General features: G+C 41.5%; 2 protein-coding genes across 3 annotated transcripts in view; one reads left to right on the forward strand and one right to left on the reverse strand.

Moving 5' to 3' along the window:
• myo1hb (myosin IHb) overlaps positions 1 to 5,327 on the reverse strand; it is a gene marked incomplete at both ends in the record, with an annotated part of 10,336 nt that extends 5,009 nt beyond the window's left edge. Inside the window, 7 exons of the mRNA XM_079289390.1 lie at positions 8 to 58; positions 154 to 333; positions 466 to 546; positions 628 to 826; positions 1,532 to 1,647; positions 2,033 to 2,194; positions 5,298 to 5,327. Of these exons, the coding sequence (XP_079145516.1) occupies positions 8 to 58; positions 154 to 333; positions 466 to 546; positions 628 to 826; positions 1,532 to 1,647; positions 2,033 to 2,194; positions 5,298 to 5,327 (819 nt within the window). The remainder of the gene's footprint in view (positions 1 to 7; positions 59 to 153; positions 334 to 465; positions 547 to 627; positions 827 to 1,531; positions 1,648 to 2,032; positions 2,195 to 5,297) is intronic.
• A 4,068-nt stretch (positions 5,328 to 9,395) lies between these two features.
• svopb (SV2 related protein b) lies at positions 9,396 to 18,688 on the forward strand. 2 transcript variants are annotated; one of them, XM_079289057.1, is made up of 16 exons: positions 9,396 to 9,496; positions 13,900 to 14,030; positions 14,930 to 15,015; positions 15,104 to 15,202; positions 15,310 to 15,381; positions 15,473 to 15,597; positions 15,701 to 15,764; positions 15,888 to 16,013; positions 16,085 to 16,213; positions 16,574 to 16,647; positions 16,990 to 17,066; positions 17,167 to 17,268; positions 17,476 to 17,587; positions 17,675 to 17,756; positions 18,027 to 18,116; positions 18,208 to 18,688. In XM_079289057.1, the coding sequence occupies exons 1-16, from the start codon at positions 9,435 to 9,437 to the stop codon at positions 18,424 to 18,426; spliced, it is 1,650 nt and encodes a 549-aa protein (XP_079145183.1). In that variant the 5' UTR covers positions 9,396 to 9,434; the 3' UTR covers positions 18,427 to 18,688. The 2 variants fall into 2 exon arrangements, with proteins under 2 accessions (XP_079145183.1, XP_079145184.1); XM_079289058.1 differs by lacking the exon at positions 17,167 to 17,268.
• The last annotated feature ends 64 nt before the right edge of the window (positions 18,689 to 18,752 follow it).

Consider the following 18,752-nt stretch of genomic DNA (forward strand, 5'->3'; position numbering starts at 1 on the left):
TCCGCACCGTCCTCCAGTCACTTTTATCATTGATAGAGCTGACTTTGGCACAATCACCCTGGAGGAGAGACACAGTATACAAATGTCTGAGTGGAGAAGTTTTTGTCGCACCAGATATAAGAAGATCGTTTCGTTTTGTTTTTTCCCACTGACCTGCACCAGGTAATTGTAGTTCTGGCAGTTTCTCTCCAGGCCGAGCCAGCGGAGCAGATCTTCCTCTCCTCCCTCCACCAGCTGATAGAAGATGTGGAAGTTTCTCTCCCCGTGGTTCTGGTGGACCACACGGGACTTCTCCAGCAGGTAACTCAGGATGTGACCACCAACGGCACCCCCCTGAGTGCGAAAGGTACGTCTTAACCCTTAACTTAAGTCCTTGGTGTGAACCTTGAGGTCATTACATTGCTGTGTTGTATTATCCTGACATTGTATTTTACACTGTAATGTAATGAATATATTTAAGTCCACCTGGTGGTCGAACTGAATGTCCATGTATTTCCCAAAGCGGCTCGAGTTGTCATTCTTCAGGGTTTTGGCGTTTCCGAAAGCCTTGATGGTGTAAAACAAAACGCCATGAAATGCCTTTAAAATCATGTTATAAGCCATGGTACACATATCCATGTCACTGACCTCAAGCACTGGGTTGGAGAGAAGCAGCCTGTCGCGGATGTTGTTCAGGAGTTTGGTACTTGGACAACTGACAGCGTAGAATTGCAGGATTTTCTTGGAGGCCTCGGTCTTGCCGGCCCCACTCTCCCCTGAGATCAGGATGAAGTGGTTGTTGAACTCGGACAGCATGGTGCGGAAGACGTTGTCTGCCAGTGCATAACTGAAAGTACAGTAATAGGTCAAAGTCAGCCCCGAAGTCAGACTCGGCAAAGAGTGCTTTTTTTTTTATTGCTGAACACAATGTAGCTTTTAACACTCCTGTTTAAGTTATAAACTACATTTCTCTCTTCCTTTGCAAGAGGCCGAAAACGTAACTCTATGTCGTTGTGATGCCTTTATTGGCTCGCTAGCTGACAGTGGAAAGGTGAAAGGAAATGAAGCGAGAGAGAGATTGCGCATGACCTGCAACAAAGGTCCGCGTCGTTGTGGTTCGTGGGTTGGCACCTAAACTGCTTGGGCACCATGACGCCTTGCATTTATAATTCATGAACTCTTGTGTCACATTGACATCCTTTCTTTTTTCCTTCTAATGTGACTATCTTTCATGTAATTGAAAGTTGTACTTGGATACAGCTGTACTTTTAGCTGAATGCAAATGTCAGCAAGTAAAATGTTTATCATTTTTCACATCTTAGTTTGCTAATTAGCACGAAACACAAAGTACATCTGAGGCTGATGAGAATAGGAATGTCTTTAGTTTTGCTTTGGTGAAATCATCATTTTGATCTGATGATAGCGCTCGATGAAAAGTCAGGATTCGTCCTCTGGGAAACATACATTTCTGTACAAAATTCCATGACAATCCATCCCCCCCACTGTATGCCAATACACAACATGAATGAATACAACATTTATGAAATCTTACATATGAGGTGGCAGCTCAAAGAAGTTCACACCCATGTAGGTATCCATTTGCTTCTTGCTGTAGATATCTAAGTCTTTATATGGGTTGACCGACACCAAGAGAGTTCCAATGTAGGTCTGCAGAGAAAGACGAGGAGAGGAAGTCATGTTCTGCAACTCGTGCACATTTGATAATACAGGACATTGTTTTTCCTCAAACATTACATGACATTAAGGGAAAGCTTCCAGCAGTGTGCTGTGCATTCAGCACTGGGCTGATAAGTAATTTTGTTCCTCTTATGAAAAGCAATAAGTTTGGTTAATCACTTGTCATGACCTCATGGACACCGGTGACCCTTAGATTGATCACTGTGCAAATGGAGAGAACAGGAGCTGCTGCTTCAGCAACACCAGGTGCCTTATTCAGCAACATCAGCATTAGGACGTTGTTGGGTTGAAGGTCGAGGGCGTGAAGTTTAATTAGAGTAACAGAACGAGTCGGGTGATCCGACATTACACTCACGTAAATGAGATTCTCATGGAAGCGTTTCCTCAGGTTGTCCAGGAAGGCACTCTCACTCGTGTAGGCGTCCAGCAGAACAAAATCCTGGATGCCCACGCGATCCCGGGCTGTCAGGGAGGCCTCCATGTTCCTCAGCATCTGGTTACAGCGCACCTCCAGGCTCTGCACCCGAGCAGGAACACATCCGTGACAAGGAAACAAGGTATTGCAACACAACAAAGTGAAATGTCAAAACTGTATTTTGCACTTTAGACCTTGATGAGACAATGTCTTGCTCTTTTAAACAAACGCTACAGATATGATGCTATTTTGACCCCGTTGTCATTCCTTTAGTCAAGACCAGTCCTATATGTCCCAACCTTTTCCTTTGTGTCCTGTTTTCCCCAAAAGTTATCTGTTTTTGTTGAGGTTGTCACCACTCAAGAACGCATGCCCAATCATGGATGATCTAGGATGTATGTTTCCCAGTGGGTGTCTCATGTCCTGTCTGTTTGTCCCTATATCTGTGACTTCCAGTCAGAGCCGTTCGTGGCCTTGGCTGCATCCTTCATGCGCGGGACAGATCTAAATTCAGCCACCACTATCTAATCTGCTTCCTTGCTCTCTAACAAGCCATCAGTTTTGTTCAGGACAAGAACAGAACAAACACGTAATACCAACACCGGAAGCTTAATATAGTCCACATGTTTAATATAGGATTAAACAATAACTGACACAAATAAAAACGTAATCAAATGGAATCTAGAAGTAATTACAGTCATTTTAATATGTATGAACACAGGAAATGATCTGCCACTTAAAGATGCTCAGCTGAAGAAGTGCCAGGTAAAATAATCTGCCAAAGGCAATGCACTTTAATTACGGTGCCATGAAAGAGCCACCCAGTATTACGCCTCAGTAGTTTGGCTCTCATCACTGCCAAGTTGACCTGTCACCGGAGTAACTGACACTCAGAGATCATTCTCCACAAGCTGATGCTCTACTGACCCAGCAGAAATTCAAAATGTCACAATAAACCACATCCTGAAAAACCCCAAATGTGATTAAAATGTTCAACAGCGTTTTGCAGGAAAACGTTCAAAAAGCTACTTACCCTGAAGGTCCCTGATGTGTATGTATGTGTGTGCGTCTGTACCTATTGTGAACTGAACATCTGGTTTTATTGAGGGAAAGGACAGTATGACAGTCCCTCAACAGGAAACCATCAATAATCAAATGAGTTCACGACACAGGAAGCAAATCTCATTCGAAATATTTGTGTGTGTGTGTGTGTGCTTGTAGATAAATAAGTTACTGCAGCTGTTACTCTACCTCATACAACATACTTGCGTGAACGTGAACTTCTTGATCTTGCTCATCAAATTAAAAGCTTCATGACGAGAAGAATGTATTTCTCACAAAATCATTTTACAGGAAAGCTACTTTCATTTTTAGGAATGTAATGCATTTTTTCCATGTGAATGTTGCCACTCCATTTAGGAACATTAAATATGAATTGTATATTTTACATAGCAATTGATGCAACTTAAAGCTGTAAATTCAGCACATAAGTCACTCTCATTGGCCGGAACACAATACGGATTTGCCTGTTTTTTAATTGACACAACAAAAGAGAGAAGTCCAACAACTGGCAGCAGTACTAGAATATGAGAATACCTAACGTACTGTTTGATACTGGCTTAAGGTATTAACCTAAAGAATAACAGCAGTAACAATAAAACTAGGTACCAAATGTGTTTTTCTAATTGTATCACAGAGATGCTCTCTCCCAAAACATTTCATCATGTGTCTGTAAATAACACCTGAAAAAAACCTTCTGACATGCCAACTGTTGGCCGGGCTCAAAGTGCAGGGCAGAGATTTTTCTGACATTTAGAGGATACATTACATCTGCCGAACAAACGGCAGATCGTCAAACAACACTATGCTGTAAGAGGATTGACAGTTTTGCTGAGGAAAAGAGCAACAAGATGCGATGTGGATTATTTTGCAACATTGACGCCTGATGTAAAATGGACGGTGCTCAAGACTTTAAGCTATGAACAGAGAAGATGAAGAAAACACAGTCACGTGTATAAGGTAACGCACACAAAAATCCAACGTGAAGAACTACGATAAACATCAAATTTTGTTGTCAGGCTTCAGCGGAACAGGAAAGTCTATCTGACCCGGAGACCATCACCTGAGAGGGCGCTCCATTGTCCCTGTCTATCCAGTATGGTGCAGGATCCTGTTACGCAGCCACAAAGTGGCAGTTCGGCTCCTGAAAGAGATGGCGCTCCTCGTGGGCCATTGACTGACACCACACATCACCCAGGGCAACACACGTTTAGGGGGCTCCAGGTGTCTAGAGAAACCTGACCGTCACAGGCCTCCATCACACCGGTCCAGTACCTCCTCTGTTGCTACTGTTTCACACAAGCACACAGTAACTATGCTGTGAACCGATTACCCTGTTTGGCTATTTTTGCATCGCAGAATTGGTGAAACATTTTTCCCTCCTGGACAGTATCATATAGTTCAATGTAGTTTATTTAAAGCAGCATTCATTGCTTTTTTCGGCCACTTTGTCAACATTCACATATTATCACTTTAGAACGTCGGCGTTATGAATTTGCAAACTGTGCTCTATTTCCTCATCCAGCAAATATAGGGAAACATTGGCGTTCATTATGGAGTCCTGTTTCATGTCACCTGACGTCCAATATTCATTATTTTTAGTTCTGATTTTAGTCTCCACCAACTGTGAAAAGAAATGACTGTCTCTTCATTTGATAAATGCTCCACTACAAGCAAGTCACGAACTTTGTCTGTCCGTTATTTAGTGCTGAGCAGGTAACGTGCAGATGTTTTTCATTAAAAACTGCTTCTGCAGCAGAGTGAACCGAAACGTCAAAACAAAACCAATGGGCTGAAAGACACTAAAACGCTCTGTCGAGCTTAACTGCAGAGTCGGTTGATAATTCTCAGTGGATTCGTCACAACGAGCAAACCCTTTCACATTTCAGATAGTTGTTTGATTAATTGAGTTTGTGAAAAAAATGTATAAGTTCAGCTTTAAAGTCATTACTTCATTTGAATTTGAGCATATTACTTACTGTGGCACGCCCACAGAATTAGTCAACCAGCATGAGAACATCTGGAGTTTTTACCTGTATTTTCTTTTTTTCCACAATTAAGAAAATATGCACCTGAGATGCTACAATCACTTAAAACAATATACACAATTGCAGCCAAGACACACAAGCTATGTTCATGCAATTACCTCCTTTACTTCCAAAACCATGTGCGTCATGGTTGAATCGGTCTTGTGTGATGAACCTGAGAAATCCAAGTAACTTTGAACTTCAATCCTCCAGGTGTACAACCCGGAGAAACACAGCCTGTGATGGCTGCTTTAATAGCCGATGAGTTCTCCCATAGTGGAGCCTCTTTAAGTCAGCACAGGTATTTCACCAGTAATCTACCGTCTCCTCTGCTGCTCAGGTTTGCATCGGCCCCTGATTCAAATACTGGCTCGTAGCAGGCCCGTTATCACAGCCTGGGACAGAGCGGCTGCAGAAGAAGAGGAGGAGGAGGAGGAGGAGGAGGAGGAGGAGGAGGAGGAGGAGGAGGAGTGTGGCACTGCTGCTTCCTACCTAGCTGACGTTCCTGCAATGTCGGTAATGGGGCAGTAATCAGCTACCTGGCTCTGGAAGCACTGGGCTGGTTAAACATTCATGGAGCCCAGGCAGAAACCATTCATTCAGCGCTTCACCTGAGTGTTGAACAGCTACTCTATGTGTTTCAGGAAGCGTGTGTGTGCGTGTGTTTCCGCGTGTGTGTATGTGTGTGTGTGTGTGTGTGTGTGCAGGTATGTAATACAAGGCTGTAGTAACTCTATCCTCCCAGAGACCCGTCCTCACCCTCCTCCACACAAAATTACAGCACAGGTATTCGATTACTGATCTTTGATTAGACAGATGCATTTCAAACTAATTCCTAGCTGCTCATTAGAGCAATAACTAGATCAAGCTACTGTACATATGGTGACACCACCTGTCAAAATCACAGATTGTTTCAGAACTACTGTAATGTGCTACTGTTATGCATTCTGTTTTCAATGAAAGCTTTTAAATTAAACCTCAATTCAAGAAATAAAATATGGCTTCAAATGATTAATCTGTAACATGGAACTGAACTGATTTTATGTATCATAATGTACATACACAACCACAATAATAATAATTAAGATGTCTGCCTTTATATTATGGAGTGCCAACAGGAAATGTGGGGAGACGAAACAGATGAAGATGAACCATTGTACATTTAATGCTATTTTTTATTTATTTGTATTGATATCACTATGATACAACATTGCACCGCGGTGCTTCCATCTCATCTCTTGTCTTGTGGGTCAGCTGTGACAGGCCTGCAGGCAGCGTAACATTGCCCTCTCATTCCGTCTGTTTAAAATTTAACATTGTGCTTCCTGTAGGCATCAACAAAGGCATCTTACGTTACTTAGATTGGCTAAATACATGGTGACATAAGAGAGCATGCTGGAAAAAATGGTCATCAGCATAATGTAATAAATTATGCAAATACTGAGAGGTTTCAAGGATCTACTCAATGATGAGCTGTGGTGGCCACGTCTTATTGATTTACAGTACTCATGGAAAACCCAGTATCATTTGATGGCAACACCTCCTACCTCAACAATCCAATCCTATGTGTTTGGCACATGTTGATTTAATCCACTGTATGGTTAAAATATGAATGCAGTGGCAACTTCTGCTTGAAAAGATATCATTTACGTTGTAGGTTTGCCCTCCATCTATGAAGAACAGAAAATATGTCTAACCGACAGTTTTGCTGTATTGGATACCTACTATTTTCATTGTGTTTTAAGACTGAAGACTAAATCAAAACAACGCTAAATGGGTCTGATATTAAGGGATGCACTTTACTTACTTTTTAAAGTTTTTTTTAATATCCGTGACAATTTGATATGTGAGCTGTGGTACTGATACAAAAAAGCACTTTTCAATGCCATAAACACACTTTTTCATTGAACAAATTTGGCTCAAAGTTCTGAAATGCATTACTGGTGATTTCTGTATTAACTCCATGATATGACTGTGCCTAAATACAGTGCAGTACAATGTGATAAAATACAGTACACGTTGAATAAAATAATATTCTATTTGTAGATATGTTTTTTGATGTGTATATAAGTCAGAAGACTAAAAACTTCAGAAACGTTTGAGGTTAGATATACCCAGCCCTGATGATAACGCAAACCAATGGTTCGTAGAGTATCCCCTTTCATTTCATGCGTAGCCTCAATCCTGCACTGAGGGTTCAAAGTGTACCATTCCAAAAAGTCTTCAACTCACACACTGTTTGGTATTGACTCAAACACAAGAACACATCTCAACATCTGACAGAAATAAGAGCCAAATAATACGTCTATTGCAATCGTGCTTCTAAAGAGTGACGGACAAGTTGGATCACAAAGGGTCCTTGATCCACCACTTGTCCAAATAAATATTCACACGTCCGATTAGTCCCAACCAACTAAACTTTCAACTTATCCTTTATTTATGTGAGCAAACAGCTCACTGTCGACAGGGCAAGACTCTGAAGGCTAAACCGAGCTGTGGGGCTGCCTGGTTCAGAAGTGGAGCATTCGCTGAACAAATCACACAATAACTAATGTACAGCATCACAAAACCCGCTGTTTTCGTAATGTGTGCATGCAAACGGAATGTTAACAGATTGAGTATCTGGCAGCAGGATAGGTCATTCACATGTCAAAGGCTTTAAGCATGTACAGCAGATCTTGTGTCTTACCTTTGAATCCATGTCTTAATTCTCTGTGCAATTCTGAAGAGCTCTGCTGAGGTTCTGAGTCGTTCTGCGCGAGTCCGGCCGAGCAGCTGATGTATTGTGTATTCTACCTGTATTTATGACCGTCCCATAATGCAGCAGCCTCAGCATGTCCTCACGGTGTCCTACTTTTCGACAGCTTTTATGTTCAGGTTGGCCTTATTCGCTTGAATGGGTGCAGAGGACGGAAAACTTCCAGCAGCCTGCACGGACAAGACGTCTGGTAATTGGTCAATACTCAATATTGTTTGTTTTTGTTGTATGTTTACCAGCACATCACACTGTACATTTACTCAAGTACTAACCTTTTTCAACTTGCTTTTTACTTCCATCACATTTAAAGTGGAAATATTGTGCTTTCTACTTCACTACTTTTATCTGACAGCTATTTTCAGAAACATAAACAATATATATATATGTGTAAGATAAAGGTATAATACACATCTATGTCACTTGTTAAAGATTAAACCAGTGGCTTAGTGCTCCTTGTCATGTTGTCTGTGAGTTGATTTCCCTTCTAAACCTCTCACATAGTTTGATTTAAAATAATGCTAGAGAGAGAAAAAAAAGTAACAAAACAATACTGTACTATACATACAAATGAACTGATAACACGTCTTTTATTGTTGTATTTATAGGATGTTGAATTCATGACCTCTTATAATGGAGTACGTTTAGATCATTGTATTGTATAAATCTCTCTCTCTCATAAGGCTTCTGTGAAAAGATACAATAGGGTGTGTGTGTGTGTGTGTGTGTGTGTGTGTGTGTGTGTGTGTGTGTGTGTGTGTGAGAGAGAGAATATGAACCAACATACACACAGCTATGAACACAAGAAGTGCAACCTCTGTCAACAGCAGCCTTTACAGAGAGAGCATTGCGGCTATTTGACCAACACCAGAAAGATGAGAGCACAACCTGCTGTCGGCTAGAAGGTATAACAGTTAATCAGCCTTCTGAAATGTTTCAAAGAAAAAAATAAAGAATCAATGAAATAAGGAACAATTATTTTGAGAAATTCAACTCTAAACCCAGATTTCAATTTAGCTCACTGTTGTACTTATTGTAAATCCCACAGGATAAGAACAGAAGGTTTATTAAGGGGACGAGGGAAGATTATTGCAGTTTGATTGATACTGGTTGGATTTGTGCTTGTAATTGCATTACTGGCAGCAATCAAATAAAATAAAAGAATATTTAAAAACTGGCTTCATAGTTTGTTTCTTGATTTTTGTGTTATTTTTTACCAAATTATCACCAAGTGATGAAGCTGAAAAATACAAAGTGATCATTTTCTATCTCATCATCCATATCGTTTTTTCATTGATCTAGCCCTCTAAAGAGAATGTTTCAATAAGTACGGCTGCGACACTCGTGTGTTAACCTCTTTCCTTTAAGGATAAGGATAAGGATTATTCCCCTGAGGTATTGCTCTCTGATTGGTTGTTGACACCTGAGACCGCACCTGATATTTAATGAACACAAAGCGTGTTGTGAGGTGAACGTCTCAGCTCGCCAACATTTAACTGAAATGGACAGATGGCGCAGAAAAAGCAACATTATTTACAGAAGGTGGCGAAATCCCGAATGGAGGTAAAACCACCACATGCTTTTACTTTTGTATTTCCTCATATGTTTATGTATGGTACACGGTAATGTAGTCTGAGTCAAGAACCTGTCTGGCAGCTGTCTGGACAGACCAGAGTGTTGCGGGTGGAGACTTATTAAAAAATAGCACGGGTTCTGGCGAATCGGTCATAAAGAGACAAAGCAGTGTTTTAAATAAGTTAACAATAACGTATCGTAACATTTAGGGGTGTAACGGTTCACACAATTCACGGTTCGGTACGTTTCGGTACAGTAGAAAACTATAAATGCCAGAGAAATGTACTTGATTTAAAAATATATTTATTCATTACAACTAACATCATAAAGTTATTCTTTGACTTTGAACAATGATGGAACTATACCTGAGTGACTCATCTTCTGGGGTGTGTTCTTAGCAACACATAAGCATAAAAAACAAAAACTGCTCCTTAATGTTATGTAGTATTGTTACTTACATCTTGCTTACATCTTGGATTGTTACTTACATCTTGCAAAAGAGATTTTTAATCTCAATGGGACTACCTGGTTAAATAAAGGTTTTTTTATTCAAACGTATTCGGTTCGTCATGCGTACTGCACCGTGAGCCTCGTACCGAACGGTTCAATACGAATACGCGTATCGTTACACCCCTAGTAACATTCAATGGACTCATTTGAGTTGCGTTTCCAAAATGTCCGTGAGAGTTTAGAGCTTTCCAGCTGTCAAATCGCAAAGTGCCTGATGCTGTATGCACAGTTCCCGAAAGTCCGCGTTTCTGCAGACTTTTCCGGAGGAAATGACCCACAGTTCATAGCGGTGTGACGTTAAATAATAGACTGCATGCAAGAAGTAGCCAAAACACAGGGTTCCCTTTCTCATTTTCCAGTTTGTTCATCCTCGATTCCTTTCCTCGTCTCCTATCCTCGCTTCTGAGCCCCGACGGGAGATGCCAGGAGAGAGGAGTTGAGGTAACAGGCATTAAAAAAAATGAGATCCTTCACTTTTGTATTTTATGATCTCTTTTAGAGCAGTATAACTGTGTTCAAGACAACATATATATATATATATATATATATATATCTCAACATGAAATACAGCAAGTTAATGTAAGAGAACATTGTTATTTAATAATTTGACATCCGCAGCTGTTTGCACTTGTAAACATCATGTCACGATAACAGTTGAATTGGATGAAGCCTATTCAAGATAAAAACACAATATCAAGGTGAATGTCATTTAAGGAATGCAGTTAGAACAGCAGCTTACGAGGCGCTACATGAACTGTGAACGGTAGAAAGTTTGATCACACGTCTGATCATCTTAAATAAGTATAATTTATGAATACAAAAGGAACAGCTGCATTCGTAGAGTCCTGCCATGGTTTGAGAGTAGTATAGAAGTGATACCTTTCCGCGTGCATGTAAGTGCACCATATTGCGCGTGCACGTGAAGTGTCGTAAAAATGCGTGCGCATCTTTTATGAATTAATTATTTCTTTTTTTTTCTCGAATTTGCAGAATGATCTGAAAGCCTACACTTGCTGCGCGTGTGTGTGCGTGTGTGTGTGCGTGTGTGTGTGTGTGTGTGTGGTGAATTACTCCGCACCTTTGAGTGGTAATTACATCGTGACACACGGGGGAGAAACGAGGAAATAGAAAGAAGAGCCGGGAAATTGCGCTCATCTGAGAAGTTATCTCACATCACGTTCTCCAAAAAGAGAAAAGTGTTCAGACAGAATATAATTTATAAGCATGAATGAACAGACTCTTATGTTAATTCTTACCACAGGCAGTTAAAACCAGTATGTTTCAGAAACCGTAACGATTGATAAAAGAGGCAAATGAATCGCACTACGAGGCAAAGCACAACTCTTTTGAACAAATGTCCACTCATATCTGAAATGAAGACACAGTAAATAAACCTGAAGAGTGAGAATAATAATTGTTGAAATATAATTGATGTGTGCTTTCTTTATTTGCTTTGACAGTTGTTGAGTACACAGAGGCGTTACTGGGTTTCTTGAATATATTGCAAATTGTATGCTCAAGCTAATATGCTGGCATGTAAATGTCATATGTGTACAGATGATGTTAAAACAGCTCTCTTCAGAGCCTACGGTACTCCACTGTACAGCCCACCTGTGGTGCAGCTATAGTAAAGCCAAAATGAAAAAGATAAATAGCGTGAGTTAGATATTTTTGAAATGTTTCAGACTTTTGCCTAGGGAGATTTTCTCAATCTGACCCTTTTTGGAATGTTAGTTGAATACCCCTGATCAGTATGCCAAAATAAGTTTCAGTCTCAGGCCATATCCACACTAGGCTGTGTCTCGTTGGATGCAGAGTTCTCAAATAGAACCGATCTCCGTCCACACAGGAGTTTTCAGCATTATTGGACCATCCACATGGCAGCCTTCGAAGGCGGACAGCACGTGACCATTAACGTACACTGGGCATGTGATGGTGTAAACAGGAAGTGGATTGCTTGCTTAGTTAAAAAAAATATGACAGAGTAATTAAGTAGTCTTTAATAATGAAAGGTTGTATTTGATACTTAAGATCTTCCTCTATAAACTCAAACAGACACAGTTCGTGGAAAGTTTTAGAAGTTTTATTTTTCAGACGTAGTTACAGCGCTACAGGTCTCTCTCTCTCTCTCTCTCTCTCATATCAACTTTACTTTAAAATCAACACTTACACGGAAACGTTTACTCGATTATGGTCCATAAATGTGGTCAACACACGTCGATCACTCGCTTCCATGTGTTGTTGTCGTGGGGGCTGATGAATGTAACGTTAGCTCCATTGGGGGTGTTCCTTCATGAGATACGGCATCAAGGATAAGCTGGGTCACCCAGCAGAAAAAACAGGGACATCATCTTTGCCCTCTATCAATTCTTTAGGGCATTTGCTCCATCTTTTAGGGCACAGCATCATGCAACAGGTCCGACTCGCTAGCTTCTAAGCTAATTTTAACAATACTGCCAATGGGGAAATGCTAACCGTGATTAGCATTAGCGAATATAATATATGTTCGTACATATTTTCATAAAGAACTACTTGCAGACTAAGGTCTCTCAAGGCTACCAAACGGAAAAAGTAAAACGAATCAGCGTCGATCACTCGTCTCTCACTCGTTTCCTCTGTTTGTAGCTGTAGCTCTGAATGGCATTTATTGCTAACTGTAGCTTCAGACAGCCGCTCCGTGGGCGCTGATCGCCGATGGTCAAGCAGCTCGCTCATCGCTCGAAGAACAGCTCGCCTCCTCCGCATGTAGGCATTAGCAGCATTGTAAAATGACGAATTTAACTCCACAATAGCTGCTACTACAGACAACAAAGCAAGCAAGGCTTGACATTATCCATGTTGAAATTAATCGCTGCTGGTCGCCCGGCTGTTTTGTTTTCTTCCGGGTCACGTGATAGTGAGTGTGACGAATCAGGGACGGAGACGTCATGGCTGGTAATAACCAATCCAGTAGCGAGCACGGGTGTGGGCTCATTTTTTCTAACAGACATCCGTATCCGACGTCTACACTGAACCAAAACCCCGGAGTTCTCAAATACCTCCAACCTCGGCGGAGTTTTCAGGTTCCTCCGTTAAGGCTGCTCCAAAACTCCGGTGTGGCTGCTCAGTGTAAACGTAGGAAAACTGGACTAGTGTGGATATAGCCTCACACACTCCTCTACGCCCTCCTATTCACACCCCTTGCGGCCACACACACACACACACACACACACACACACCCATGCAAACCCTCTCATGTATGCGCAAACAAGAGCACTTTTCAAACCCCTCCCGCGCCCCATCCCCTCCGTAATTACCACTCAAAGGTAATTCACCACACACACACACACACACACACTCTCTCATGTATGCGCAAACGAAGTGCATCTTTCTAACCCCTCCCAATAGTTGACACTGTAATTCTCACACACACACCCACACACACCAAAACCCCTCCCCTCCCTGCTCTCACTCTGCGAAGGGGGGCGGAAAGGTATCACTTCTATACTACTTTTGAGATTATTCCAGCTGCGTGTCACGCCTCTTATTTGTCACGGGTGCTGAAAAGCTTTTTATTTATTTATTTATTTTTAATATCTTTAAATATGTGATCTGGGGCCAACTACCTCCTTGGGGTGAAATTACAATGCTCATGCTAGTAAAGGCAGATACAAGTATACCAAACCACCTGTTAAAAGGCACCAGAATACAGGAAATGACATCTACTCTGTTAAAAGATTTTTTTTTTCAGTGCATCCTATGTTCACAGTGTGTCACATAGCTATGTATTCCAGTCTGAGGCAAATTCATTTTGTGATCAAAATTGACATATTGTACTTAAAAACTCAACCTTTTGTGCTTAATAATGCCTGTTTTTCTCCCTTTGGTGTGCCGACATTAAGGAGTGAGGTGAACTTTGTGGGTCACAACGATGAAGACTCCACAGAAAATGAGATCTGCACCGTAACCTCAGCAAGAGTCAACTCAGAGGGAGTAAACTCTGCATCCACAACTGGATTTCATGAAACTGAAGGTCTGTAGAACAATTATTAGTTGTAGTTTATTCACATTTTGATCTTATCCGTCTGTGTGAAAAATACACAACAAACAAGGTCGCTTTTCGATTTAAATGTGTAATTCTTGCAAACTGAAACTATGCCTGGTTTTGTTTGTGGGGGAAAAGGTGGGAGACAGTTTGCATGTAAGCTGACGAATGCTACATTGCACCAGTGTAGATGACCTGACCTGCCATCAGTAGTGGGAGAAGTATTTCGATAATTTAAAGTAAAAGTAGCGATGCTGCATTCTAAAAATGTCATGCATTTAAAGTTTTACGAAAAGTACAAAAGTATTGACAACAAAATATACTTGAAGTGTCAAAAGTTACACATATTCATTATGCAGAAGAATGGCCTCTGGCAGGGTTCATCTTTATGTCTTTGGATCCATATTGTTGATTCATTGACATGTGAGCCAACATTAATGTTGTGGTTGCACAGTGTAGATATCATTTTATTAGTTTGATATACTTTTTTGTAGTTTAATCTGTAACAATGAAACATATTTTAATGTAATGTTTGTTAAATTTCAATTTCAAAAGTAACTATCTTCCATTTAAATTGTTGGGGAATAGAAGTACAACGTAGCATTAAACGAAAAATACTTAAGAAAAGAACAAATACTTCAAAGATGTACTTTTTTTATACACAATGTGCTGATCGGAGGCCTGTTAGTTGCAACACCTCAACGTGATGATGTTTAATCAGCTTCTGTTGCTCTTAAAGAGACAGTTCAAATCTCTGAGCAAAAGTATTTTTATTTCTTTTTAAATCAATATTTTAAAATATTACGCATGTATTATGTTGTAATTATTCAGCAATGCTTACATTTCTTTAGAGTGAAATTGTAATGACTGTCTTGTCCCTTTTACAGAAACCTTCACAGTAGACGATGCGCTTGAGGCCTTCGGCTTTGGAAAGTTCCAGTGGAAAATGTCTGCCCTCATCGGACTGTCATGGGTAAGAATCCTAAAACACGCAGAAAAGTCGTCACTCTGACCTCCAGATGCTGAATGTCATGTATAGCTCTCTGCCTCTCTGAGAACAGATGGCAGATGGCATGGCAATAATGGTTGTCAGCATCTTGGGCCCCCACCTGCGCTGTGAGTGGAGGCTGCCAAGCTATCAGGTGGCTCTCATGACATCGGTAAAGTCCCTACTGTGTTCTCGGAAAGTGTTATTCTACAGCAAGTTGATTCTGAAATGTATTAAAATCTCTCTCAATATCTTCTTTTGTTGTTTTTATTGCCTCAGGTGATGTTTCTAGGAATGGGGATCGGTTCACCTGTAGTGGGGAGTGTGTCTGACATCTACGGCAGAAAAGTAGTAAGTGTTATATTTGGGTTTCTAATGATTTAGGTATTTTTTGTACCTGATTTGATGTTTAACTTCTGTGCTTTGTCTCTGTGGTGAACAGGGTGTGATACTTTGTGTGTGCTGGGCTCTGTTCTACGGCCTGTTGAGTGTCTTTGCTCCGGTGTACGGCTGGCTCTTGTTCCTGCGGGGCCTCGTAGGCTGCGGCCTCGTGGGAGCTCCTCAGACGTAAGTTCAGCTGCTTCCTCTGCTCGTGAAGCCTGCACTGAACAGACCTGCACATTTCAATAGCCACGAAATGATTTGCAATAAACGTTGGGTCTCTTTTAAGGTTGTCACTGTACACAGAATTCCTTCCAGAGAAGTCGAGAGGCATCTGTCTCATGCTGCTTTCGGTACTGTGGTGGTTCTGTTATCTCTGCATGACTTTAACTGTATTCCAGTGTTGAATCTTCGGTCTGATCAAGCCCACCGCTTATTGATTCCCTCCTGATTGATGTTTTTTTTTTGTGCATCAGGGTTTCTGGGCACTTGGCATCGTGTTCTCGGTCCTCCTGGCATTGTTCACACTGCCCACTCTCGGCTGGAGGTGGCAGCTCGGCTTGTCTACCATACCAATGGCAATCTTTGTTTGCTTATTCTTCGTAAGTATGTTGGTTATAAAATAAAACCAGCCGAGAATCAAGCTCCAACGGAACTTTTCTGTGTTGCACAGTGGCTACCTGAGAGTGCTCGTTTTAATGTGCTGAGCGGAAAAACGGAGAAGGCCATGGCAACTTTAGCACGCATCGCCAAAGAGAATGGCAAGGCCATGCCTCAAGGAAAGCTTATCGCCAATAAACGGGTGAGGTTACAGATAAAAAGGTTTTTGTATTTCTTTCAGATAAAGGACACAAGTGTCCAATACAGTGCTTATTGCAGTGAGCCATGGGGGCGACCGTGGCTCACTGGGTTAAGAGGGTCGTCTGGGAACCGGAAGGTCAACGGTTTGATCCCCGACTGGGACGTGTCACGTGTCGAAGTGTACCTGAGCAATACACTGAACCCCCGGCTACCCGGGCGCCGATCAATGGCAGCCCACTGCTCCCTATATACAGGGATGGGTCAAATGCAGTGGTCAAATTTTGTGTATATGACAATAAAAATGGTTTCTTCTTAATTGTTGATATTAATAAATAAGCCTTTAATTATTTTTATTTCACAGACTGGCCGTGGACAGATCAAAGCGCTCTTCTCTCCCCGGTATTGGAGGACTACTCTTCTTCTGTGGTTTTCATGGTTGGCTTAAATAACACATTCTCTCCTCTCTGTCAACTTTCCTTAATCTGGTATTTTGATCTAAGGTGATTATATAACCAAGGCTGGATTACCAAGTCGTGGTTGGTACCCAGGGCACATGGAAGATAGTGCTGAGACTGCCTTGTGTAGTCTGCTGTGTGCACTTTATATGATGGGAAATTAAAGGCGTGTGTACACGCACAATGCACAGAGAGTGGGAGCAACAGATATTAAAGGATTTCTTACCCCAATGTCCTCTAGTAGGTTCATCCAACCATGTGTTTCAATGCTTTGTGTTCAACTACGTGTGCTTAGAACGCTGCATTGTGTTTTTATCCAAAGGTTTGTAAATTCCAGCGTCTACTACGGGATAATCCTGTTGACGACTGAGCTGTTCCAAGCTGGACATCCATGCGAGAGTGAGTATCAGCACCCTGTGGACCAGCTTTTAACTTTTGTCATAATGCGTCTTAAATTGGAACAAACTCCAAAAACAAAGCTATCCTTCCTTCCTCACAGCGCAAGGGGCCAAGATTGAACCAAGCTGTAGTCTGGAATGCAAATATTTGACATCAGCCGACTACAAATACATTTTATGGACAACCTTAGCTGAATTCCCAGGTGAAAGGCTCCTTATTAGCATTTTCTCAGAGCTGGGGTATGTAATTAAAACTTTCAGGTGAAGACATTCATGATGCCAAGAACAGCGTTGAGCCCATGTGCAGAGGTTCCTCCATATTTCTTCTTCATCTGTTGAATTGTAATCAATTCACACTGTGTCTTGACTGCCACATTTAAAAGATGTTTGATTTCCATGTTTTGTTTCAGGTATTTTAATTATGCTTCTAGTGATTGACCGTATTGGCAGGAAGAAGAGCATGGCCCTGGGTTTCTTCATGGTTTTTTTGAGCTTTCTGCCCATATACGCTTGTATTGGGAGGTAGGTTTGTGTATCTGTGTTGTGTCACATTGGAACAGCAATATATGAAAACCTCAATCCTAACTGTTTGTCTTTCTGTCCATGCAGGACAGCTGTCACAATCTGCCTCTTTATAGGCAGAGCCTTCGTGGTTGGAGGATTCCAAGTTATTTGTGTTTACACATCAGAGGCATGTTTTTTACCAAGTTAACATTTGTTTTTAGATCATTTGAATTGGGGCTGCCCCCTCTTAGTTGATTAGTCAACAAATTTCTTTAGGAAATCCATCTTTTTTCCATGCTTAATGACTTTTTGTGTGATTCTTTGTGGCGAAATTTTATTCTAAAGATCTGTCTATTAAAGCAGCTAATGGATTAGTTGACAATGAGTGTTAGTCGATTTTCTTTGGTTGAGGACCGCCCTAATATGAACTGGACAAAATGCTCTCTCTTCTCATTAGGTGTTCCCTACAGAAACCAGAGCATTAGCAATAGGGACTTCAAATATGATGAGCAAGTTGGGGGCCGCGATAAGCCCCTTTGTGGCGCAGGTATGCAGAAGTTCCAGCACACATTCTGATGTCAGACTCTTTTTAGGCTGTTTCTCCACCTGGCTCCTCACATTTGGGCTTCTGGTTCTAGGTGTTGCTCAGGACATCAGTGTATGGCACCCTGTCGTTGTTTTGCGGCTTTAGTCTACTGGGTGGCATCGCAGCCTTGATCCTGCCCATTGAGACGTTGGGCAGGGGTCTGCAGGAGGCCAGTCTTTATGAGGAGGACGGAGATCAGACGACCGCCGCAAAAACCAGGGAGTCAAATGATGCAAACGCAGGAGAACCAGAGGTCATTCAGGACGAGTGAAAGGATTCTTCGTCTACTCCAAGGCTGCTGCAGATGCCACAGTTGTCTGTTTAACTTTGTTCCGTTGTTCTGCACCCATCATCGCTCACAGGATTCAAACTAATCTCATTACAGGCAGGGAGTGATAATTGAGGGCAGGCCTACTTCCCATGTCTAATGAAAGCGGAAGCACACTTGGACCCGGTTAGTTTACCCTCTCTACATTTGGGCCATGAAGAGCAACAGAGGGATATACTGGTGATTCACTGTATACTCTGCTTAGAGCTACACATTTTTAAGATGGGCCCTAACATTTTGGAGAAGAAATTACTTCTTGTATTTATTTA

This window comes from Melanostigma gelatinosum, assembly GCF_949748355.1.
Source record: "Melanostigma gelatinosum genome assembly, chromosome: 18".
Lineage (NCBI taxonomy): Eukaryota > Metazoa > Chordata > Actinopteri > Perciformes > Zoarcidae > Melanostigma > Melanostigma gelatinosum.

Coding starts and splice junctions, on each gene's coding strand:
- svopb (XM_079289057.1), top strand. CDS start 9,435: ATGGACAGATGGCGCAGAAAAAGCAACATTATTTACAGAAGGTGGCGA. Junction 15,016..15,103: donor CCCTCATCGGACTGTCATGG/GTAAGAATCCTA, acceptor CTCTGAGAACAG/ATGGCAGATGGCATGGCAAT. Junction 16,214..16,573: donor AGCTTATCGCCAATAAACGG/GTGAGGTTACAG, acceptor TTTATTTCACAG/ACTGGCCGTGGACAGATCAA.